The following is a 25,403-nucleotide window of genomic DNA, read 5'->3' on the forward strand; positions in this document are numbered from 1 at the left end:
AGGACACTGACCCAGTGTGGCTGGAGCAAATCGAGGGTGTGGGGTGGAGGGTGTCAGGAGAGCCAGGAGGAAGGAACCCAGGCTGGTCACAAAGCACCCTGGGTGATGTTCTCACCCGGCAGGGAGCAGTGGGCATGGGCTTGGAGTTGGGGGAATGACATAATCGATAATTTGCATTTTGTAAATATCCCTCCCCAGGCGCAGGTCTGGGAAAATAGGCTAGAGGTGACAGAAGTCACAGGGAGACCTTAGAAGGGCATGCATTTAGGTAATGAGGCATAGGATGATTTTTTTCCGCTGCTTCTTTAAGAAATTCCCACAAGGAACATATATCGCTTTCTTAGGGAGAAGGTGCTTTTTTAAAGAAAGGCTCCTAGACAGTGCAAGTGAGAGGGATGGCTAGGCCTGTGGTCCTGGTGGGGAGAGAACCATGGACAGTAGGTGGTGAGGGAGGAAGGAGGAACCACCGAGACTCCCCAGCGTGGTGGATGCCCCGGGGAGGGAGGGTGACATTTTCTAATGGGCAGGCTTGGGCTCAGAACAGAGACTCCGGGCAGGGACAGAGGGTGCCAGGGGGAGGTGTGTGTGGTATGAAGAGCTAAGAGGCCCAGGAGGAAGTAGGGCCCAGCGAAGTGAACAGGCAGAGGAGAAACGCCCAGAAAGGGGTCAGGAGGGTCAGGGTGAGGGCTGACAAGGGAGGAGAGGATAGCAAGGAATGGAGGGTCTACACACAGCTCCCCCGTGTGTGTGTGTGTGTGTGTGTGTGTGTGTGTGCACATGCACTCGTGTGTATGGGGGGGGGGCAGGGTCTATACTGCACATCCTGCAGAGAGGGGAGTAGGGCATGGGAGGAAGAGAAAGTCTGGGGGCCACTGGAGACCTAGCCCAGCCCTGGGATGAGGCTGGAGGGAAGGTGCGGTGGGCTGGGAACTGAATGGAGGAGAGGGCGTAGAGGCCACAGAGGGGACAAGGGGGCAGGAGAGAGGAGCTGGGGGCCTGGAGCGGGGGAAGTCAGGGAGAGAGATGACAGAGCATAGTTGTAGCCCAGCAAGGTGCCCACTGAAGCGGCCGAAGGCAAGGTATGTGGGGGGAGGGGCCTCACACAGCCTGGATGTTGTCCTGCTCTTTTTGCCAGCGGCCTGACCTCGGGCAAAGCCTCAGTTTCCCCATCTAACAAAGGGGGATCAGGAGGATGTTCCTCGGACTGGTGTGGTGAATGTGAAACGATATAATGTGTGAGCCTGGCACAAGTGAGCAAATGTCAGCTGCTGTTGTGGACACGAAGGAGGGACCGGCCCGGACAGGACGAGGGGAACTCGTGCACTGTGGTGGCAGGACAAAGAGCTGGGGGTGGGATTTGCAGGACGTGTCTGGGGACCCATGAGGAAGATGGCGGGCCAGCAGGGAGCTAGTGAGGAGAGCTGGTCGGGGGCGGGTGGGGCCTGGGTGGCCCGTCTCCAGGGGTCTCTCCAGGGAACCAGCAGACAGGGAGGCAGGGCCTTGCGTGCCCAGGGCCGTCCCAGGGCCATGTGGTGGAAAGGGCTTTGCGATTCCTGGGTCCCATCCTGGCTCTGATACCACTTTGCTGTGGGCCCTTGGGAAGCCCCTTTCCTTCTCTGAGCTGTCCCTTCATCTGTAAAGAAGGTAGCTGGACTTGCCGTCTCTAACCTCCTGCCTCTGAGCCTAGAACCTTCTTCAGGTCACAGTATGTGGACATTTTACAGCACCCACTCCCACCCCAGCACCCAGAACGGGCCTGGCACACAGCAGGTGCTCAGAAATGCTACTGAACCAAATGAGCGCGCTAAAGGTCTCTCTCAATATCTAGGCCCAGGGACCACCCTGCACCTTCTGACCAGGCCACACGGCAGGCCAAAGGGCAGAAACACCCACAGGTGAGGCTGTCAATTCCATACACCTGCCCCCAAGCCCGCTGACTAAATCTGAAAGAGGTGACAGCAGCCCTGTCATTCCCAGCCCACCTGGGGGCCACATCTCCCCCTCCCCACTGACGTCAGTGGAACCCACCAAAGCCCAAACACAAGACTGAAAAGCAGATGCAGAATTGGTCTCTCCCTCAGGTGGGAGACGGCCCAAAATCCAAGAGGGAGGCCAAGAGGAGAGTGGGGAGGACCCGACCCCCGCTAGAGGGGGGCTGAGAGCAGGGAGAGGAAGCGGAGCAGAAGCAGGAGGACAAAGGGACGTGGCAGCCCGCTCCCACACCCCAGGGCAGGCCCGGCCTTGGAAGGGCCTCAGGCATCAGGCCAGTGGGGACATGAGTCCTCCGGCTCCCCCTCCTCCAGGAGCAGCCGGGGAGAGACCTTCTCGGCTCCCAGTGAGGGTCTCCTAAAAGGAGAGTGGCCTGGTTAAAAATGTATGTTGTAGAGCAGCTCCAGAGAGCCAGGGTTGACAGGAGGAGGGAAACGATGGCTCAAGGAACTGGTGGGGCCGTGCTGGCAGGGAGGAGGTCTCTGGGCAGCTGGCAGGAGATGCCCAGCTCACAGCAGGAGCACACAGCACTGCGGGGGGGCGGGGGGGGGAGGGGGGAGGGGCCAGGACGGGCCAAGCCCCACCCCACCGCGCCCACACCTACCTGCTGCTGGGCCTGGATCCTCATGTACTCGGCCCTCTGCTTGCCATGCTTGCCTTTGTCGGGGCTGCCTGCCTGGCCCTGGACTGCCTTCAGCCGAGAGGCCCCTGGAGTCACCACCTTCATGGGTGGCACACTGCCACCACCACTCTGCAGGAAGAGGAACAGGGTGGGGGTTGGAGGCGGGATCATTCCGGAATCCTAGGCGCTGGGTGACCTGATCTCTGGGGCTGGGCTGGGACCTCCTCGGTGGGCCCTTGGCAACTGGAGACCTTTGGACCTCCCGGGCCCCACATCCCAGTCCAGGACCCAGGTCCACTCTCTGAGGCCAGGTTTAAGGCCTTCCTGCAGAAGAGGGGACAGGGGCCTCCCAGCCAGGTTCCCAACAGCTCCCCAGGGAGGGCTCTTTGGTGGTTTCCTTGAGTAACCCAGGGGTAGCAGGTACTCTCCCGGGGAAGCTACTTCCAAAGTGAGAGTCCTTGCCATCACCCCCACTGCTGGGTCTGGCAGAGCATGCCTGAGATTTGAGGCGGGGTCTTTATAATGGCAGACAGAGTCAGATTAGCAGCCCCAGACCTATGTCTTCCTCTGAACGGGAGAATGGGGGTGAAGTCTCCCTAGAGATGGACAAGCCCAGCTCCTTTGAACGACCCCAGGTACCACCCTTCCCACAAGGGCTCTGGGGAGTCAGAGGCGCAGACAGAGAAACAACAGAGGCAAAGAGAGTCAGACAGGAGAGGGGGAGGGGAGCGCGGGGATGGAAAAGGAGGAGAGAACTTTATTTGTTGGTTTATAGATACAGAGCAGAGGGGAGAGGCCCTGGTCCCTGCCAGGGCTGGCTGGGCTGATCCCTGGGTAGGCCAGCTTCCCAGCCTCCCAGGCTCTGCCTGCAAACCCCATATGGCACCGGGCTCTCAGGAGGCTGGCAGGGGCTGAGAAAAGGCCAGTGGGAGGAGGGGCCTGGTGTGGTGCCCCTGCAGCCCCCCCACTCTGCAGCTCTGAGGACAGAGTCTAGAGCATGAAGGCAGGGGGAGAGGCTAGGGGAGGAGGCAGCCACCTGGGGACCGGGTGGCAGGGGTGGGGGGCTGCCAGGGGGCCCCATGGCGAGGGCTGCACCCATCTGGCTCAGAGTGGCTTCCAGCTCCCGGAGTGTCTCCTCCAGGCTGTCCATCCGCTGGGTGGTGGCACCTCTCACTGTGCAGCCCAGGCCGGCAGCGGGCTGGCCCCTGGGCTCCCCACTGCCGGGTTGGACATCCTGTCCCGTGTCCTTGGGGGTCTCCTCTGGGTGGCTGTCAGCAGTGGAGGGCTCCAGAGTCCCGTCAGGGGCTGGTCCCCAAGAACAGGGGACGCCGGCTCCTCCCTCCTCTGCGACGCAGCTCCTCGTCCCCAGTCTCTTCTGAGCCGCCCCGTCCTTCTCAGGCGCCAAGCTGCTCCTGGGCTGGGCAGCCTTGGTCACTACCTCTGGCAGGGCCCGTGCACCATCCCAGCCCCTCCCACTGCCAGCCAGGGTCCGGGGTCGCGGGGTGGGGGCTGTCCTGTGACCGGATTCCTCAGGTCTGGCCTCTGGTGGGGAGGGAGGGTTGGGGGTACACTCCGTCAAGATGATCTGGGGGACGCAGAAAGCCCTGGGACTTGGGGCAGCCTGGGGGGAGAAGAAAGATGAGGGAGACTATGATCCCTGCAAACCAAACACCCTGAGCTGGGATGGTGCGGGCAGGGGGGTCAGACGTGGGTGAGCCCAGCCCCTTCCTTTCACAGATGGGGAAACTGAGGCAGGGGAGGGTGGTGACTGAGTTCGCTCAACAAGTCAGAGGCAAGGCTTGGACTAGAACTCGGGCCTCTTCCGACCCCACACTGTGGTCTCCCACTTGCTGGCAGAGACGCTGGTTTATCGGGAAGCACAGACACAGGGTTGCCTCTCACTGCCCACGTTAAACTCTGGGAGCAGGTCCCATGGGTCCTCCCATGAGTTTGCCCCTCTGTACGATGAGGTAACAAGAGCAGAGAGGTGGTGGAAAATTAAGTGAGCTCACGCGAGCGTGTGCTTAGAACAGCGTCGGCACTTGGCAAATATTAGCTATTTGTTGAATTGACCTGGCCTCGAAGGGTGGGGCTGTCACCCTAATCTCAGGCCAGAGACTCCTGGCCCCGTCACCCTCTACTTTTGGAGCTTTCTCCAAGGGCTTCACAGCCACAAGGGGAGGGGCTCAGCCAAATTCTTCTTCGGCACGAAATGGCTACCGCTCCTGTGGTCCTCACTTTACAGATGAGGACATTGAGGGTGGGTGTCCTGAGATCCACCCAAGGTCACTTACCCACAGCTAGTTAGTGGCAGAGCGAGGATTTGAACCCAGGCAGTCTGACTCCAAGTCCAGTGCTCTTTCCACCAAAAGGAGCCATGGGGATATTCCAGGGGGGCAGCAGGGACCTCAAGCCTCCCTCCCCCAAGGCAACCCACCCAGCCTTGCCACCTGCTTACCTGGAGGTGGCGGGGTGCAGGCTGGGAAGACAGAGAGGCGACCCATGCCTGCCCGGCTCCACTGCTCGATGGCGCCACAGGATGCAGAGGGGAAGCCAGCCCAAAAGGCCAGCAGGGGGGCTTTGCCCACTGGACCCCTTCAGGATTAGCTCCCAAAGGCCAGAAAGAGGCAGGAGCGGCTGGGTGCAGTGGGCCAAAGTGCCAAGGGCATGGCCAGCCCATGGGGCACCCCTTCCGTACTGCTCATCCCCAGATGTCTCCTTAGACTGCTCTGTGCCCATCCTTTGCCTGGCAGACAGTTCTGTCCCCCTGTTTAGTGCCTGTCTGCTCCCCCTGGCCAGGGAGCCAAAGCACCACAAGCCTCAAGCCTCAAGCCAGGCCAGAAATCAGGTGCGAGACAGCATGGAGCCCACTGTGGGCCAGAGAGAACCAGACAAGGTAGGTGAGCATGTGTGTGCACAGGAGGCCGCCCTCTCCCCAGAGCAGAGGCCCTCCTGCCCCAACCTGACTGGGAAGAGGGAGAGATTCCCAGGCCGCCTTCCCCAGGTCCCCCTCCCCAAGCACAGTCCCCTGGGAGGGGGGTGCAGACAGCAGGTCTACCCCCAAATTCCCAAGAAAGAATAAAGAGAGAATAAGTGTAGCAGGACAGCAGCAAGGACTGAAGTCAGAGAGAAGGAAGAACTTCCCAATGCTAAGAGACAAAACCAGCAGCTGAGGAAGGGCATAGGCTGCTTCTACTCCAAGTTCCCTGACCACTGGGGCCATGGGATAGAAGGAGGCTATCAGTGAGCCTTTCTCCTGGCCCCCGGTGCAAGGCATAGATTCTAGGGGGGGAAACGGAGCCCCCACCTGGCACCAGCAGCAGAGGAGAGGAGTCAGGTGCAGGGACTAGGCAAGGGCTCAGGACAAAGTCAGATTCTGAGTTGGACCTAAAGTCATGTAGTGAGCAAGATCCAAGCTCCCATCTTGGACCAAGACAAAACCCAGGCTCTGGGTCAGATCTGAACTCTGGCTGCGGATTGGAACGAAATACCCAACTCAGAATCAAGCCTGTAAGAAAATGCAGACACAAGGCGCCACCAGGTACCAGACTGCTAGAGTCTCGAAGAGGGAGGGAAGGGTTACGCGCCTGTCCTCGTGGCAGGGCAGGGGTGAGGCCAGGCGGGTGAGGCTGTGGCAGTGGCCAGACGTGGGGACGTGACTGGCGTGTTAGCGGGTTAGCGTGAGAGGTGAGGAGAGGAAGGTGTGGAGGCACAGGCAGAGACAGAGCCGTGAGAGGTGGGGGACAGCCCGTTACCTTCCATGTGGGGCCCTGGGCTGAGCCCCCAGGGGGCCCCAGGTCCTGGGGTGCCAGCAAGGTGGGGATCGGCTGGCGGCGGGGCGTGGGGGGGGAGGGAAGACACTGAGCTTCTCTCAAACACCTGAGGAGCAGAAGGTGGGGCAGGTTTGGAGAAGGGGGCACAAGGAGGACAGGGGTGCTGGCCTGTGGCCCACCGGGAGGGACGCCAGCCTTACTCAGCCCCTCACCATGCTCACTGGCCACTCTGCCCTCCATCTTGTCTCCTCCTCCCGAGGCCTAGGTAGTCAGGGTCTCCAGCCACTTGGGGAGAGGGGCTGAGAGCACTTGAGGATGGGTGACTTACGGCACAGGGGGCGCTCAAGGTACGTGGGTATCAGGGTGTTAAAGCACTCTGTTCTCAGAACATTCAGGCCCGGGGGTCTCAGAGCATAGGGGGTCTCGGGGCAGTGGTGTTGGGGGGGGGGGTGGTTTCAGAGACTACCATAAAAAAACCCTCAAACCTGCAAAGAGGGACTTCGGGCCCCCTCCCCCCATTTTACAGTGGTGGCGAAATGGAGGCAAGAAGGAGGGGTCCCGAACAGGCCAGCACTCAGCAGGAGCCCGGAAGCCCAGTCCCCTCCCCAGTGGGGTCAGCTTGGTGGGGAGAGGGAGGAGCCTGGCCGAGGACTCAGGGACCAGGCATGCCCTTGACCCACCTCTAGCTCGGCGATGATGCGGTCCTCGTCGTCCTCATCCTTGATGGCAGACGCCATGATGGGTGGTGTGGAGGCCGGGCGGGCCACCTCGGACACGGTCCGGCGCAGCTTCACTTGGGGCTTCTGCACCTCCAGTTCCTCGGACTCGGCCTTCTGCAAGGCCCAGGCCCCCGTCAGGACCGGGCTCTGCCCCCCTCCGGCACCAGCTCACCGCACGGGCCCCATCCGGGGGGGCCTTTCCTGCTCCAGCTCCTCATCTGCCGCTTCCTCTGTCCCCTGCCAGAGGCCCCCTTCCCGTGGTGGAAGCCCGAGCCATAAACAGAGTCACCACTGGCCAGCCCCCTCCTTTCCTTCCGCCCCAGAGGGTCTTCAGAGGTCATCTTGGGTATCCCGCTGCCCCAGGTGGGGTTGGTACCTTGATGAAGGCCGAGTCCTTCTTGCTGGTGACCACAACCTCCCCAGTGCGCGTGGTGGTCAGGCCATGGGAGGAGGGGAAGCTCCGGCGGGGAGGGGGCGGCGGGGGCGACTTGGAGGGCTTCTCTGTGCGGTATCGAGGCACCGTCAGCTCATCTGTGGGCAGCCAAGGGGCTGGGGGTCAGGGGACGCTTAACTTCGGAGTCCGTGCACCAAGGGGAGAAACCTTGCTTCCTCCTCCGGGGAGGAGGGGAGAGGAAAGCTCAGGGAGGAGGACACAGGTCCCTCCTTGTTCTCGCTCACTTCCCCGTGAAACCCACTCCCGTCACTCCTCTTAGTGCACTCCCACCCCAGCTACTCAAAGTGCGGTCTGCGGACCAGCAGCACTGGCAGCACCTGGGAGCCTGTTAGAAATGCGGAAGCTCAGGCCTCACCCACAGCTGCTGTATCAGAACCCACATTCTGGCAGATCTTCCGGCAATTTCGCGCACACATTCAAGTGTGAGAAACGCTGCTCTCGCCCATCTCTTTCCCGCCTGCCCCTCAGCGGCTGCCCTGCACACACCTTCCTCTCTTCTCCATCAAGAGACAGCAGTTACGCGTGCAAGAGCCCGGCCGGACCCACCAGGCTCCCCCTCCCCGTTTTTCCAGGGGTGGGGACTGTTTCCAAGGGCAACCTACAGAAAAGTCACTGGAGCCTGACACTCCGCTGCTTTGAGCCCCAGTGGCTCCCCATGACTCCAAACCATGCCCAAACTCCTTGGCCCAGCACCCCCACGACTGCCCATCTTTCAGCCTCAGCTCCGCTTCCTACTTCCTGGCCTGAACCCTGCCCAGCGACACCAAACACACACCTCCGGCCATTTGCACATGCTGTTCCCTCTCCCTGAAGTGCCCTCTCTCACTGTCCATGGAAAGGCCTACTTGCTTTCAAGACTCCAGTGGAACGTCACCTCCAACGGAAAGCCCTTCCCGCTCTTCCAGGGCCTTCTCTAGGACTGCGTGGCCACCGTTACAGGCAGCACCTGCGTCCTATTTTCTGGTTTACCCACTAAGCGTGGCCTGGGACAGATCTCTTAGCTACATTGTGCCTTAGTGTTCTCATCTATAAAATGGGAATAATTACCGTATCTGCCCCCTGGGGTTGTCGCAAAATTGCAAGGATTAATATATAGAAAGCATTTGGAGTAGTTCCCGTCACATAGTAAGTGCCCGATAAACAAAAATGTTAGTATTACACCGCCACTAAATTTTAAGCTCCTTGGAAACATGCAGTGTCTTATCTCCTTATCCTCAGCACACAGTAGGTGCTTAACAAATACGTACAGCAGGAATGAATGAATGGTGACTGCTATTCCTGGTTGGATTTCTGCCTCCCCTGTGAGCTCACGGGCTCGGGGAGCACAGAAACCACGACCGTAGGGACCAGCACCACGCCCTGTCTGAGCACAGCCTGGTTCAGAGCACATGCTTGGTCATGACATGCAGACAGAGCCTGGGCCTGCTCATCCTCCCTGCGCGGGTCTCTCAGCAGCAGTCACGGCAGCGGGAAAAGCCCCGGATGGAGTCCAGCGCTACCCTGCCCTCTGGGTCTCCCTATAGCGGCTGAAGGTCAGGATGCTGATGCCCCAGCACCTCCCTCCTCTGGCAGGATGACCGCAGAGGGTCTCACGCCCAAGGGCCTCCCCCACCAACCCCAGAGCTCCTGACGATGGGGGCCCCCCTCCTCTGGGCTCTTTGCCAGTCCCCTACCTGCCCCCATACCTGAGCCCCTCCTTCCACTGGGCTCCGTTCGGGGGGCTGCCTTCTGGCCGTGGGGGGCCTTAGGGGGCTTGTGGTCAGGGGTGGGGGCCAGGCCCGGGTGGGCCTTGCTCGCACAGTCCAGGTCAGGGATGGCCTTCAGCAGCTCTGCCTGCGTCTCCTCCAGCAGCCGGTTGATGTCCTTGGCGCTGTACTGGGTCAGGGCTGCCCGCTTCTCCTCCCAGTCCCGTTCGGCAGCCTTGACAGGAAGACTGAGAATCAGCACTGAAGCAGCTGCCTGCTCCTGGCCTCAGGGGCTGCAGCCCCTTCCCCCAGCCACGCACGCCAGGAATGGAGAAGGGAGTTTGATCCAGCCCCTGGGGGACCCTCAGACTTCTCCTTGAGTGTCTCCCTGTAAGTCTGGAATGCCGCCTTTGTCACAGGCTACTCTCCTGATACACTCAGCCCTGTTGGGGGACATTCTATTCTGCTTCGTTGACCACACGGCCCATTCTTATGCCAGCATCACACTGCCTTGACTGTCACAGGTTCATAAAATGCTTTTCTGTCTGGCAGAACTAATGCCACCGCCACCATCCATGTGCTTCTCAGACTTCCTCCTCCCCCAGGAAAAGGTACCCACGTGCTGGCACTTCCCAATCTAGGATGGTGGTGAGAATACGTGAGCCTGGCTTGTGCCTCCCCCCATCCCGGGCCCAGCACCTCAACAGACACAGCCTTGTCCACGCTTCTCTTGCCAGCAGCGTCCAGGCCTTTGGTAGGGTTGCCCTTAGGAGTAGGAGGGGCTCCCTCAGCGGGCCCACTCAGCTCATGGAGGTTCAGCGGAGGGCTGGGGGGTGGCATTTCGAAGTCCAAGCTCTTGTTGAAGTCCGTCTCGGCCGTCACCTTCTTGGGGGACTGATTCAGGAGATTGTTGGGGGGTGGCCACACACCCTCGTCCACTTGCCTGGGGTTGGGAGAGTTAGGGGCAGCTGTGAGACCCACGTGTTGGGGGCCCCGTGTGAGGGAAGCCTGGCCTGGGGGAGGCAGGGTGTGAGGAGGGCTCTGGGATCTTGCAGGACAGACGGAAGGGTCTGGGGAGGAGTGACTGCATCCAGCATAAGGGAGAGCCAAGCCTACACCATGCCAGGGGTCACAGGTCAGAGTTGACGTTCAGATCCAGTTGGCATATCAGTGACCTCTAAAGGAGTCAGGATAAGGGGCCAGGCCGATCTATTGATCTATGCCCAGTGTGTGACCTCCTGGGAAATCGGAGGCCGGAGCTAAGAAGTCAGGGATAGAAAGACCTTCGGATCTGGGCCAGCATGTCTGTGACCCCACGGCAGCGCTTGAGTAGCCCGTCTAGGCGCTGCGGCTCCTCCTTCAGGAACTTCACGGCCTCCACCTCCACACGCAGCACTACCCGCATCTTGCTCTGCAGGCCTGGGAAGTGAGCTGAGGGGACCAGAAGGAGTGAGCTGGGGAGGGAGCAGCTCCAAGGACAGGGAGGACAGGCAGCAGGGAGGGCAGCGCCCGGGGGTGGGCGGTGGGGGTGAAGCAGGGACTCCCCCACCGGACCACGTGCCACACTCTCGCCTCCAGGCTCACCCTTGAGCTCAGTCAGGGTCTCCCCGAGCTGCTTCAGCACCAGCGCCTTCTCCTCCAGCTCCGGCCCAGGCACCAGCCGGTGGTTGTGGGACACATCCCGTTGGATCTTCTCCACCGACTTCTCCAGGTCACTGCGGCCAGAGAGAGACCCCCTCAGCCCTTCTGGCCCCAGCCCAGCCCCCTGAAATTGGGCAGCTGGAAAGAAATCAGGCCACCGGTCGGATCGCATTTAAAAGCCATTCACCAGGCTACAGGCCCAGGTGAGATCAAACCTCAGAGAAATGCCAAACGTCAGCCCGAATCTCCCTCCCTATAACTTGCATCCTCTGCCCTTCCTGCCAAAGAGGCAGCAGAGAACCTGGCAGCCTTTCCGGGAACGGGAGGCCACTGCATGTGCCCCTGTGGGGTCTCCTCTCTTGAGGGGTGGCCCCTGCCATGTCCATCTACCTTTTCTCAAATGATCCAGGCACTCAGCCTCTTCCCTTGAGGACAAAACTGTTTTCAGGTGTCAGCAAGTTTATGCTGAGCTTGTGCCGTTTAAAACCCCACATCTTTATTTTTTAAGAGTATTTTTGTTTGTTTATTTATTTGAGAGAGACAGAGACAGCATGAGTGGGGGAGGGGGAGAGAGAAAGGAAGAGAGAGAGAATCCCAAGCAGGCTCTGCACTGTCAGCACAGAGCTGATGTGACGTGGGGCTCAAACTCACGAAACCGTGAGATCATGCCCTGAGCTGAAACCAAGAGCCGGACGCTCAACCGACTGAGCCACCCAGGAACCCCAAGCCCCACATCTTTCTAAAATGTAAAATCACACCAAGTCATTACCTCCTGCGTTGAACCTTACATGGATCCCATCGTCCTGAAGCTAAAATCCAAGCCAAGAAGGGCATGAGGGTAGTAGTTGAAAATTTGGCTCTAGAATCAGATCCAAATTCCAATCCCAGCTCTGCCCGTCCCAGCAGAGAGACCTTGGACAAGTTATGTACTATTTCTGGGCTGTAACCTTCCTATCCAAGAAATGGGGGGGGGGGGGGTAGTGAGAGTTCTTCCCTCCAGGGGCCATTGTGAGGATTAAGGGAGCAAATACACATGGGAAAGGGGTGGTAAGGGGTCAGTCCCTGGGGGCTGCTCTTAGTTTCCCTCCAGCCACATCCCCTGTCCTCCTCTGGCTTCCTTCTGTTTAGAACGGTCTACAACTTCTCTGAGGTCCTTGTACTTGCTGCCTTCTCTAGGCCTTTCTGATGCCATTTCTTCTGCCTAGAACATTCCATTCACACACACACACACACACACACACACACTCATGCACACATATGCACACGTGTGACTAATTCCCACTCCTTCCTCAGGTCTCAGTGGGAACTTCTACACTTGGGAGTTGGGAGTCTGCTTTCTGCCTCCCTCACCAACCCTTGGAGCTCTTGCCTGCTGGGCTGTGTAGCTCCTGGCAGGCAGAGAGGGACCGGGTCTTCTGGATTCATCTCCAATTCCCGGCACCTGGCACCGTGCCTGGAGCAGAATAGGTGTCTGGTAAATAATTGTGGAATGAATGAATAAGTGAAAGAAGGAACCGCTGTCCAGGTAGGTCATTCCAATTCCGTACGTGAGTCACTGACATCCCTGACCCACATGCAAGGCTTTACATACATTCTTGTCAAATGCCATCTGCCGGATTTCAGCTCAACAATCCAGGTGGGAACAACTTTTGAATCTCGGCTCTACCCTGCAACAGATTTGCTTCCCCTCAAAGCTCTGTGTCACTAGCAAATCTTATCAGCATGCCTATACATCTCCATCCAACTAGCGGATGAAAAGACAGACCACACTGGAGCAAGGACACATTCCTGTGACTCAGCCCTGGCGGTTAAAGAGCTGCTAAGCGCTTATAGCACACCGGGTGCCACATTCAGCCCTCCACTTTCATTACCTTATTTAATCCTCACAAAAAATCCTGGGTGTGGGGAGCCATTATTACCTCCCGTTTACACACAAACGGTAGCTCAGACATTAGACTACATTTCCCAGCATCCCTTGTGGTTAAAATGGCCAATGCCTGAGGTCCAGCCAATGGAAAGTGAGTTGAAGGCGTATAGGCTGCTTCCAGGCCTGCCCATTAAAACCTCCCCTGTAAGCTCCTCCATGCTCTTCCCCCCCTTCCTATGGGTTGAAAGGCAAGGACCCTTGGCATGATCTCAGAAGGCATGTATTGGAGATGGCAAAACCTCCATTAGCCTGGGTCCCAGAATGATTGCATGGAAAACAGTTGTTCCACTAACCCACCCAGTACTGTTCCATGAGAGAAAAAACAAAAACAAAAAACATATGTCTATTACTTTTAAATCATTACACAATTTGTTATAGCAGCTACCCTAACTAACACAATGAACTTTGGCATTAAAAAGGGTTGGGCGGCGGGGGGACGGCGCCTGGGTGGCTCAGTCGGTTAAGCGTCCAACTTCGGCTCAGGTCATGATCTCATGGTTCGTGGGTTCGAGCCCTGCATCGGGCTCTGTGCTGACCGCTCAGAGCCTGGACCCTACTTTGGATACTGTGTCTCCTCTCTCTGCTCCTCCCCCACTCACACTCTGTCTCTCTCTCAAAAATAAATAAACATTAAAACATTAAAAAAAAAAAAAGAGGTTCAGGGAGATTAAGTAGCTTGTTTCAGGTCATGCAACTATTTTGCAGCAAAGCAGAATCTATTCATGTCTGACTTCGGCTGTTGGATTCGGCTGCATCTCACCTCCACATTGGACCTAACATCAGCCCATCCCCATCCCTGTCCCACCCAGCCCTTGCTCTCCTACGTGGGAAACAACAACTCTCCCCTGCTATGCGTGACACCTAACTGGCTCAGGGTGTGCCAGTCTTGTAAAATGGTCACTTCCAGACATCACTCTGAGGGGAAGAGACCCCCATTTAAAGGAGGACTCGAGTAAGCCTTCAAGAGGACACGACACTGCAACTCTCAGGCAGAAGAGGCTAGGTCCTCCTTAGGCGCAATTAGCACCTCATTTTTTTTAAAGTAGGCTTCACACCCAGCGTGGGGCTTGAACTCATGACCCTGAGATCAAGACCTGAGCTGAGATCAAGAGTTGGATGTTCAGCTGACTGAGCCACCCAGGCGCCCCGTCACCTTGATTTTCTGATCACAAAACCTGCCGAAGTTTTGGGAGACCCAACTTGTGCGGGCTCTGCAAATGAACCCCAGACTGGTGCAAGTCTAGACACCATTATCACAAAGTGGTTGGGCTTTCCAGACCCAGGTTCAGTCCTGGAGGGGTGGAGAGGGCAGGGTCAGGACGGAACCAGCTCTATAATTTATGGGGCCCAGTGGAATATGAAGATTTTGCCCCTGGTTAAAAAATCATTACAGATTCCAAGATGACAACAGCAGAGTATGGGGCCACTAAGAGCATGGGGCCCTTTGTGACTGAGTAGCTCGTATGCCTACAAAGCCGGTACTGGGTTAGTTCTAGTTGGGCTCCAGAGGCCAAAAGGTCTCAGTTGGCAGAGGGTAACGTCTAGACAGGGATCAAATGCTTCGGTAGAAAAACAGGTGAGAGAGCCAAGCTGAATGAAGCACAGAATTGGCCTTAACCTCCAGCAAGATGCCGGGGCAAGAGGAAGGGGCAGAGCAAAGCAGAACAAGAGTGGGCTTTCAGGGGCTACAGCCAGGATAGGGGTAAGGATGGGCCTGCTGGTCAGCCTAAAGCCCAGGGATGCTAGGGGAGCTGGCAGGGAGGGCCCTTGTAAGCCAAGCTAGAGCCACTGTGGGGCTGATGTACAGCCCAGCCCGGGCCGCCCCCCGAAAAGGCAGGACCCCCTTCAAAGTGGATGGAGAATCCTGCCAGAAGCAACGTAGCAGCCCAAACTCTCTCAAGCGAGTCGTATGAACAGAGTTTGATAACAAGACAGCGGGCAGGGAGTCTGTGTGCTCCTGGAGAACTGAGGCCCCCAGGAAGCTGAGGACCAGACATGCATATGACAGAAGCTTCAATCTGTCTTTTCATCTCTTCTGCCTCTATGCTTTTATATTTTCTTTTATTTTCCTTTAATGTCTCAGTAAAGTTCCTTTAAAAAATTCTAACCCAGCTCCTCTGTGCTGAGTGAAAAGGGACAAGGAGAGGACAGAAAAGTTGGGTCAATGGATGAGGGGTGATGGCAGCCGTCAGTCTACTTGGAGATCTGACTGACGTTGCCATTAAGCTCTTACACTGGAAGTGATGGGGTGGCTGCCGCCAGCTTACTTCCAAGAGAAGTGGCCCCTTATTTCACCTCAGCCCCAAGGGGTCATGGGAATCTTGTGCCCTACTGAAATGCATAGGCTGTGTGGGCCCAAGGCTGAGAAGTAGGGACCCTTCTCAAGGAGCCCCTTGCAAGCTGGGATCCTTTCCTCTCCTGGCTCCCCAAGTCACTGGCCAGTAGAACCCAAGCCCTCCCTGGAAAGAACAGCAAAAATCTTATTGGGCACAGATAAGGAAGCTGAAGAACAGAGAAGGGCAGAAACTGCCCTGATCACATAGTCTCTCATTGCTGGAGCTGGACTTCAAGTCCCTTTGTGCCCTGTGCCACCAAGAGGGAAGCCAGAGAAAGGAGCAGGACCTCTGTCTCAGACCCCAGTGACTAATGAGGGAAGGCTGCCATGGGGCAGGGGTGCTCACTCAGTGGATGGACAGCAAAAGGCAGCTTCTCCCATCAACAGTGCCAGACGACGGAATCTTGGCCAGACAGCCATTTGCTAAATTTGGATCAGAGGACTGTCTCTGGTTAACCCTTCCACGTCTAAGCAACTGGGAGCAGGATGTTCTCTGTTCCTCATTCCTTCTGAAAAAGCTAGAGCCTTGTTTTAGTGGACTAGGATGGGAGGAGGGTTTTCCTCGGCTACATCGGGCCTCGGAGGTCAGGGAAGTAGAGTGGTGGCAGCTGTGGCTCCCCAAGGGTCACTTTGTACAGGTCACAGGTCCAGAATGAAAGCAGGCAGGGGACAGACTGAAATCCTGCTGCTGGCCACATGAAAGTTAGGCTGCAGGCCAAGGGGAAGCCAGACTGTGGACCACGAGGAAGCAAAAGCATAGCAAAAGCAGGGCGTCAAGCCAGGAAAAAAAAAGAAAAAGAAAAAGGAAAGAAAGAAATCAGGAATTGTGCCAGATGGTCAAAGGTTTGTGGGTCACAGAGAAATCAGGCCACAGAGGAGAAGGAACTCAGGCTTCAGACCAGACCAACGTCACCTGTGATTCAGAAGGAAGGGAGCTGCACCTCCCAGTGGAACCAGGTTGTGGGCCCAGGCCGCACCCCGAGCCCTCCCTCCGCCCCGGGGGCCCAGCCTCACTTGAGCTGCTGGGTAATGAGCTCCTCGTCGTTGAGATAGCGCAGCCGCTCCTCCTCCACCAGGGTGCGCTGCCGCTGCAGCGGGTCCTCCTGCCTTCGCGCAGCCTCCGACACGCGCATGCTCAGCTCCGCCTCTGTGCCTTTCAGCAGCGCGCGCAATGACTCCAGGTTCTGTAGCTGCGGGGCGCAGAGGGACCGATGGACCAGGGTGGGAGGGAATGGAGGTGCGCAGCAGGGGAAGGGCCGGGAGGAGGCGGGCAGAGGATAGCCGGAGGCTGGGCGGGCTCCACCGAAGCAGCAGCTGCTCGGCCGCGGCCGCGAGCAGCAGCGAAGGGGTGGGATGGTGGGAAACAGAGGCCCCGGGCTAAATTCTGGGGAAGAATAGAGGCAGGAGAAAGGCAGGGGGATGGTGGCGGGAGAAGTGCTAAATTGGAACATGCTGAGGGTGCGGCTGCGTGGCTGTGGCCGTGAGCAGGAGCGAAGGGCTATGATGGTGGGGTGGGGGGCGGAGGACAAGGTTACGTGCTGGGCAAATACAGAGACAGGAGAACGGGACGGGCATATTTGGGGGGCAAGAGGAAGCCCTATGTAGGACCGTGCCGACCGTGCGGCTGCATGGCTGTGGCTTCGAAGAAAGACTCAAGCAGTGGGGTTTGATAGAGCTTCCGTGGCTGGGGCGAGAAGACTAACTTAACTCTCGAACCCAGTTCTAAGGCTGAGTTGGGGCAATGGCGGGGGTGGGTGAGATCTTATCCGTTGCCCAGATGGCAACTCTCTGCCCCCTCTCCAGCCTGTCTCTGTTCATTATTCTCACCTGATGGGCCCTGGGGCCCTCTGGAGGAGCGGGCACAGCGATGCCAGGCTCCTGACTGGTGGGACCATCTGCCAGACGGGGGAGGGCGGGGAAAACTGTGCGGACTCAGGAAGGGGTAGGGGAGAGGATCTGGGGCGGGGGGGACTTCCGCCCAAAGGGGGGGGGGGGGAGAATGCTGGGCAAGAAGGAATTGGGACTACCCTGAGGATACTGACTGGGGGAAAGGGCTCAGTGGGGGCGGACTGGGGCTCCAAGAGAACGGTGAGTTTTCAGGGAAAGGGTAAGGAGGGCGCAGTGAGGGGAGCAAGGGCGAGCGGTGGGAAGGGGTTGCGGCGTGAGTGGGAGGGTCGTGTCTGGGAGGGGCTTGAGGGGGCGGGGCACGGGGCGAGGCCCCGGAGCAGGCTGTACCTGGAGCTTTCGGAGTTGCTGAAGTTGGCTGCGCAGGTCACTGGTGCTGTTCTGTAGGCCACGCAGGTGCAGCTGCATTTGCAAACGACTGATGGCAGTGGGCTGCCCCGCAGGAGTGCTGCTGGCCGAGGGCGGGGGAGGGCCAGACACTGGGGTGGCCCCGCTGCTCCGGCTGCCTGACCCACAGGCTGCAGAGAGGGACCACGAGGATGGGAGAAAGGGAACAAACCTTGAGCCTGCAAGGGGTTTGGACAAGGTCCTTCCCACCCCGGATCCTCACAGTAGCTAGAGAAGCACGGGGCTCTGACTCCCTGCCCCAACTAATGGCTCAGCCCTTCTGTAGGGAGCAAAGCACCAGGGCAAAGGCATTTTGGGCTAAGGTGACTGTTCATTGATCCACTGAAGCCCAGTGACATAGCTGATGGTTTAATTCCCACTTTACAGATTAGGAATCTGAGGCTTGGAGAGGGCAAGTACCTGTGGGGGAGGGGCAAAGGGTCACTCACGTGCTGACGGGGTTCCTGCTCCATTGGAGCCTTCAATCTTCTCGCTGTGGCACAGGGAAAAGATGGCCATCAGTGGGTCCGGGCTGACCCCAGACCATCAAAGCTTGGGTGAGACTTGAACAAAATCTCCTCCAGTCCCCTGATGTCAGGATGGGAGTCCCAGAGAAGGAAAGGGGCTCATCCAGATTCACACACTGAGACACTGGCAGAGTTGGGCCAGGCTTCTGCTGCCCACTTTTCCTTCCTCTTGCCTCAACCATAGGCCATGGCACTAGTGTTGAGAGAAGAGTCTTACCTGGGGGTCTCAGGCTCCGAGCCTCGTAGTAGGGCACTCTGTACCAGGCCCGTGAGGCTGGCAATCTGCTTCTCCATGGCCTCCATGCGCTCTCTGGAAAGGATAGTGGCTTTGAGCAACCCTTCTCTGGGTATGGGGTCCCTCTTGCTGAGGGACCCCGTTCCTAAGGAATGCCTCCATTCCTAAGATTGATAATTAAAGGAAATACCATTCCCTCCCCAGCCACCAGCACAGACAATTCAGAGGGCCCCAATGCCAAAGGTTCAAGCCCACAGTCCCCCACCTAACATTGGGAAGGCCCTTTCCATCGGACAGTCATTTCCTCCCTTGCCGGCCCCATCTCTCAATACTGGCTCTCTAATGGGCCCCACCTCAGGGAGGTGGGGCCCCTGCACATATACCTCTGCACATGTTTTCCCCCTTCCTGGCATGCCCTCCTCCCTACCTCCTCCTAGAAGCCATCCCAGAGTCCTCAACAGCTTTAAGGAGTCCCTCCTTCCACACCACCTGTCTACTCTCTCAAAGGAAGTGCAAGTATTTTTTTAATGTGTCATCCCCACTGAACAAGGCAGGAATCAGGTTCTCCCAACTTGGCATCCACAGTGCCCAGTGCAGTGCCTGGCACACAAGCCACAGGAGAGCTGTGTGAATGTGAATTGCTTCTCCATATCTCGGCAGCACTGCCCAAGGACAGAAGGGGGATAGGTCAATGCTCTGGTTACCTCCTCCAGCCCTGTATCCTTAGGTTGGAGCTGAATAACAGGCAAGAGTTCCCCAGCTTGGAGGCTACCTAATGGAATGTGCCTCTCTCCCCATTCCTATTTCTTACCAGCACCCCCTCCCCAGTGGACTTCAGCTGACTGTGTGCTGGACAGCTCTCATGGCTGCAAACTCTGAGCAGGAAAGGCTTGGAGGGCTGGTTCAGCCTCAATTTTAGTTGGGGGAACTGAGGTTTAGGGATCCGATGTACACCCAGGTCTCCAGAGGCCTTGTCTGGGGCCCTTTCATCCAACCCCTCCAGGTCTTGCAGAAGGAAGGAAAATGGCATGTCCGTCTCTCCAGTGTCTTCCCTGTCATATCCAAATTATTCCAGTGAACTCTCAAGGCTACTCTGGGTCTACAAAGGACTCTGGGGTCTCACAGTCCAGGACGCAACCCTGCCACAGACCGAATGTGTTCCCTCTCCCCACCCCCAACAGCCCTGAGGCCTCGCGAGCGTCCCGCACCTGGTCTCCGTGTCCTTGGCTGGCACCGGCGGCCCAAATCCAACCAGCGGGCGCTCCCCAGGCCCGGGGAAGAGCTCGGGAGGCGGGGCTCCGGCCGTTGAGGAGCCCCCCGCACTGCGGGTCTTGCCTCCGGGGCTCTCCGCGAAGACCGACGAAGAACCTGAGTCTTTGCGGAAAGACTGGCGCACTGGCGAGCCGCGGCTGGGCGGCCCCGAGTAGGGACTGTGCGGCGGCTGGGGGCCTCCGGGGGGCGCCGCCACGTCGGCCAGCTTCTGAGGCGATGAGGGCGGTAGGCGGAAGCCATAGCCGTCGCCGTAGAGCGGGCCACCGCCCGCCGCCTTGTACAGCGAGTCCTCCAGGTCGGACTGCAGCGCGGCGGCCGAATAGGTGCTGAGCGAGCGCACGGAGCCGCGCTTGTAGAGGCCGCTGGCGCCCGGGTAGGCGAACGGGTCACCGGCTGCCGCGGCCAGGCTCAGGCGGCCCTCGTGGAGCAGCCCGTAGGGGTCGGCGTAGAGCCCCTCACCCTTCACCAGCACCATGCCGCCCGCCTTGCCCGCCAGGTCCTCGTCTGGCTTCACGTCGCGCCGCTCCAGGATGGCGCTGGGGCTGGGACTGACGCCCTGGGCGGCGGGGGCGCCCCCGAGCCGTTCGGCCGCGTGATGCACCGGGCTGCCAGCGTAGGAGGGCGGGCGCCCCCCGGCGTAGGAGAGGCGCGAGCGCGACGGCGAGCCCGACTGCAGCCCCGAGGGCAGCCCGGACGGCAGCCCGGACGGCAGCCCGGACGGCAGCCCCGGGGGCGGAGAGCTGGACGCCAGGTGCGGCGCCGGCGACAAGTTGTTGAGACGCCGTGTGGGCGACGACTCCCTCGAGGCATACACCATCTCCCTCTGTGCAGAAGACAGTCCCAGAACCTCACAGGGTTGGTCACAAAGGGGAATCCCTTGCCCCTTGCTTAAGGAGACAACATCTCCCCCCTGACGCTTAGGAAGTCCCTTCTGTTCTCCGCCTTCCCTCCCTCCTGCTGCATTTGGGCCCCTTTCCCATCGGGGGTCCCCGCATGGAGGAAGTGGCGGATGGAGAGGCACTAGAGGGGCAACCCCCAGCCCACTCTGTGGTGAGGGTTGGGGAAGCAAGAAGGGAAGCAGTGGTCCCTGATAGAGGCCCCCTAGACTATCTGGAGGCCTGCTGGGGAAATCCTGGATGCAGAGGAGGGGATCATGGCAGATGAGGGGAGGGACCCCTCCATGACCTCACAGTTAGTGGCAGCCACTCTCTGCTTCAGCCTCTCTTCCCTTCCCCAAAAGCTGGCTTTGATCCCTGGTGACAAATAACTAGATTCTGTGCACCTGGACCCCATCTGCCCAGCCTCCCCAGTCCCCTGGGGATCCCCAGCCATACCCGGAGGTCCCCGTTGGTAAGGTGTGAGCCAGGAAAAGCTGCGTATAATGGTTCCTTCCTATAGATCTTGATAATACTTCGGTCCTGGATGTCCCTGGGGGAGAAGGGGAAGGTGCAATGGGTCACCATCCCTCAGCCCTGCGATAAGGAGGGGTAGCTACTCCAGAAAGAGGGAAGAGGGGTGGCAAGAGGGGCCCCTGGCCTCTTCCTAACTTCTTGCTCAGTGCCTCAGACTGCCTGCCACCAACACACACACAACAGCCTCCACCCCCACCCACCTCCTCGGCCTCACGCGCCATTGTCAGGTTAGCTCAAGCCAAAACGAGCTAAGCAGGGGTGGATGATTTTGAGGGGAGGGGGTAAGATGATCTAGGAAGGAGAGAGGAAGGGCTGAGGTTGGGTCAAGAGGAAGCTGGGGAGGGAAAGGCCTGGGGAATCGAGCCCCCCCCCTTCAGAGGAGGAGCCTGGGGAAGCCCACCCAGCCCCCGGGGCCACGCCCACCGGACGTCCTCCAGCTCGTAGAAGACGTTGCGAGCTTCGTCTTTGATGAGGATGGCGGTGTTGGGCGACTTAAGCATGCCCATGGTGAGCTTCTGCGGGAACATGTGCGCGATGAGCGCGTGCAGCGTGTCCAGGCTGCTGACCTCGTGCGTGATGTGCACGCGCCGAGTCTCCTCCCCGAACTGCAGAAACAGCACCCCTGCGAAGGAGACGCCGCCCTCTCTGTCAGAGCTGCTGCCGCCACCACCACGGCCACCGCCGCCACCACCACCACGGCCACCACGCCGGCTGGGAGATTGAGGGGGACCTTCGGGAGCCGCGCTGGTCCTGCAGAGGCAGGGTCTGAGACCAGACGCGCCCCCGAAGTGCAGGTGCACCCAGGCACCCCTCATGCTGCCGTCCTCTCAAGGCACCTCCTCGACCCCAGGCAGGTAGGAGCCTGGATGAGGAAATGAAATTGGGGGCAGGAGCAGGTGCGCCAGAAACAGAGGGAGTTGTCGCTGAGGGGAAGAGAGGTGAGCAAGAGGGGAATGAAGAGGGGGCCGGTGAATGGGGATGAAGGAGAGAGGAGATGGGGAGAGCAAGGGATAGGGCAGGTGGTGCCAAGGGATCGAAGGGGTGGGAGAGAGGAGGGCTAGGAAGAGAAGCTGAGGAGGGAGAGGCCCCAAGGAGAGGAGACTGCTGGGGGGCAGGGAGGTGCGAATGTGGCGAAGGGAGCCAGGGGCTTGGTTGAGGAGAGATGGAATGGTGAAGGGGGTGAAGAGGGTTTCAGAGTGAGCAGAGCAGAGGGAGGAGCCAGTGGCCAGGAGGAGGGTGGACTGGGCGAGTAGTACCTGGTGAGCGCAGCTTGGTCTGGCTGGCAGAGCGGGAGAGGGGCAGGCTCTGTCGGAAGCGGTTCATCCTACTGAAGCCCAGGGGCAGCTCCGCCTCGGACATGGTCTCCAGCGACTCAGCCGAGGCGTATGACAGCTTGGCTGCCTGGTCTGCCAGCCCGGGCTGGGCTCCCTGAGTGTGGCGTGAGCTGCGGGTCTGCAGGGGCAGGGCAGGATGACAGGAATCAAACATGAGCCCCTTTTGCTCTGCCCATTGCCTCTATCCGGGCCCAGGGAGCCCCTGCCAGCCAGCTACACACACACACACACACACACACACACACACACACACACACCAGTCTCCTGGATTCCAGACTCGCTGTGTGGCTACAGGAGAGTTCCCCAACCACTTAGGGCCTTGGCCTCCCTAGGACACCCAGCAGGTAAGGAGTGGGCAAAGGACTCAGGCACCCTGGGAAGCCAGACAAGAAACCATCTGAGCGGGAGCCAGGGCACGCCTGCTATTTTAAGCTTCCAAAGAACAACAACACAAATTTGTCACTGAGGTGAGCAGCAGAATCATTGAGCAAATTGGGGCATTAGTTCCAGACATTAATTAAGCGGCGGGTTTGTGAGCGGCGAATTTATCCTTCGTGGAGTTCAGAGAGTCGGCTGGGGGCAGGAAGCAGGGTCCAGGGAGGAAGCAAAAAGAATGAGGGGTCCCAGGATCCCAACTCTGGGAGGTATGGGCCCTCAAAGAGGGGCACAATGTCCTTGACTTAGGCTGACTGGGAGAACCAGCCCAAAGCTAGCTCGACTCTGGTTTCAAACAGACTCTGCCTACTACATGCAATGTACATGCTAAGCCTGGTGTGGTCCCCATGAGCACATGGCATGTGTGCCCGGCCTCAGCCCCTCCCTGCAAGAGGCACATGCTGCCACACAGCCAACTGGCCTGGCTTGCCTTCTAGAAAGGCCTCCCTCAATACCCCACATGGCAGCCCCTTGTCCTGAAGCTACAGCTGAGGGTGCTATCCGGCTGGGGCTAGGGAAGGGTGTTACCCAGTGACTGTCCCCTGTCCCCGGGGCAGCTTGATCACTCTCCCCTTGAGGGAGGGGTCACCATGATTTCCGTTACACTTTAAGAGCCTACATTTGGCTGGAGGCTGGGCTGTCACTCAGGGCCACAGCTCCTGCCATTCTGCCCCAGCCTCTTCCCTTAAACCTGGGTGCTGTCAGAAACTCTGTTATTTAAGGGAGAAGATAGTAAGTCAGATCTATGTTATGTATATTCCATGTTACATACACTAAATACACATATGTATCATATTTATATATATTATCAAGGAAAAATTCATGTTGTCCAATTGTACTTTTCTATAAAGTAAGTTATCCATTTTTAACAACAACAAATCACTGAAAGCCATTAACATTGGTTAAGTTGGGGTTGAGACAAAGCTTTCTCTTTTATACATTTGTCTGCTGGGTGAATTTTGCACGATCAGTATATATCACTTTTGTAATTAAAAAAAGTAAAAGTATCTCTAGAAAGGAATCATTTATTCTCCTCGGCTCCCTCCTTCCCCCATCCTGATTAGCCCCTAATTAATCTCCATCTTCATATTAACTCAATTTAATATTCCAATTGGATTAGCACTCTGGAAAAAAGAGAGCATCTTCCTCTGATGGGCAATGTGCCCAGCTGTGCCCGAGGTGGCCTGGGGGCCTTGGGGAGGTTGAAGGTCAGATTTGGAGCCCTCAGGGGGCATCCAGTCTGAAGCCCAATGCCTTGGCCAGTGAGTGGGTATGGGTCTGTGGAGGAGGGAGGCAGCGTGGGAACTAAGCCCACATGGGGGGCGCATATACCCAGACTTTGTACCCTGTGACTCAGCACTAGGCTGATCACCAGTGCCAGCCTGTGCCCCTTTCTATCACCTTCAGCCCCGAAGCGGTGTGGGGAACCAGGTCTGTCTGGCGGCCATGAGGTTGCCAGGCAACTGGAAGGCCAGTGGCTGCCAGGATGAAATGGGGGAGGGCCTACAGAATTCAGGCAGAATGAGGCAGCTAGCAGGGATGAAGAGTAACGGGTAGCCACAGTGCCTGGGGACACAGGTGAGGTGCCAGTAAGAAGATGGAACAGGGGCCAGAATGAAGTGGGGGTTCTTAGGGGCGGCTGACTGCAGAGAAGGCAGATGCCTGTCGAGGCAACCCTTGGGAGAAGAGATAGCCACATTCCCTTGCCCTGCTAGCGTCCGTCTCCATCTTGGCCCCAGGTACACCTTTCCGTTCTCATAGCCCTTGTGGAAAACCCTCTTGAAAAGAGAGAAAGCCCATTAGCACTTCTCTCTAGTCCTGGGCTGAGTCAAGAGGGCAGAAAAAAAGTGAGACATCCAGGACTTCCTATCTACGAGGGAGATGGCAAGAGAATAACACGGTAACTCAAGCAGCGCTGTCCAAAGATAGGAAGGGGCTGCTGTGGGAGGCAGTGTGCGCCTGTCACTGGAGGTATTCTAGCAAGGAGCCGATGACTCCTGGTCAGAGATCCAGCAGAGGGAACCCTGAGTGGGGACGGTCAGACTAGGATCCAAGGTCTCCAAAGGCTGTCCACAGACTGGGGCAGGGTCACTTGGGAGCTTTTAAAAGCGTTCTTTCCAGGACCCCACATTCACTGAATCCAAATCTCTGGAGTTCCGGATTTTTGACAAGTTCCCAAGGTGATTCTGATTTGGGAACCCAGTCGGCTTCTGTGATTCTAAGAGCTACCATGGAAGGCTCGCCAGGAGCCAGGCACTGTGATTAGGACGTGCAGTATCTCATCTCTTCTAGCTTTACAACAATGCTATGATGCCGATGTTGTTGTTCCGTTTTACAGAGGAGAAACTGAGGCCCAGGGGATTATGTAAGTTGCCGCCGGTCACTCAGCTAGTTTAGTAACAGACTGGAATACACCACCAGGCTCTTGGGCCCATGCATTAAACCATTACATTCTACCGCTTCCTCCAAAAAAGTTGTGTGCCTCACATGTGTCTATGACTCCATGATTTCTCTGATTCAAGGACTTCTCTCTGGGAGCGTGCATGCAAACAAGATGCTCAGAATGAGATGACTGTCCCTGTCATGAGTCCCTGTCATGGTGCCTGGGACTTGGAGACTCTGGGACACAAGTGGCAGCCTAACTTGGTTGGGTCCTGGGCCTGGCTGCCAGGAGAGGCAGAGGAGGCACCTGAGAGCGCTCCCTCAGGGCTCAGCAGGATGCCCCCGGGAGGGGGCAGAGAGCTCTCCAGC

General features: G+C 58.2%; 1 protein-coding gene across 1 annotated transcript in view; it reads right to left on the reverse strand.

Moving 5' to 3' along the window:
- Positions 1–764: 764 nt before the first annotated feature.
- SRCIN1 (SRC kinase signaling inhibitor 1) overlaps positions 765–25,403 on the reverse strand; it is a 58,627-nt gene continuing 33,988 nt past the window's right edge. Inside the window, 17 exon segments of the mRNA XM_049637545.1 lie at positions 765–1,574; positions 1,577–1,633; positions 2,594–2,740; positions 7,065–7,217; positions 7,480–7,634; positions 9,243–9,477; positions 9,942–10,185; positions 10,526–10,673; positions 10,827–10,957; positions 16,160–16,335; positions 17,381–17,568; positions 17,887–17,930; positions 18,182–18,274; positions 19,408–20,294; positions 20,806–20,899; positions 21,307–21,505; positions 22,140–22,335. Coding sequence (XP_049493502.1) covers positions 1,185–1,574; positions 1,577–1,633; positions 2,594–2,740; positions 7,065–7,217; positions 7,480–7,634; positions 9,243–9,477; positions 9,942–10,185; positions 10,526–10,673; positions 10,827–10,957; positions 16,160–16,335; positions 17,381–17,568; positions 17,887–17,930; positions 18,182–18,274; positions 19,408–20,294; positions 20,806–20,899; positions 21,307–21,505; positions 22,140–22,335 — 3,537 coding nt within the window. The 3' untranslated portion in view covers positions 765–1,184.

Source organism: Panthera uncia, chromosome E1, assembly GCF_023721935.1.
Source record: "Panthera uncia isolate 11264 chromosome E1, Puncia_PCG_1.0, whole genome shotgun sequence".
Lineage (NCBI taxonomy): Eukaryota > Metazoa > Chordata > Mammalia > Carnivora > Felidae > Panthera > Panthera uncia.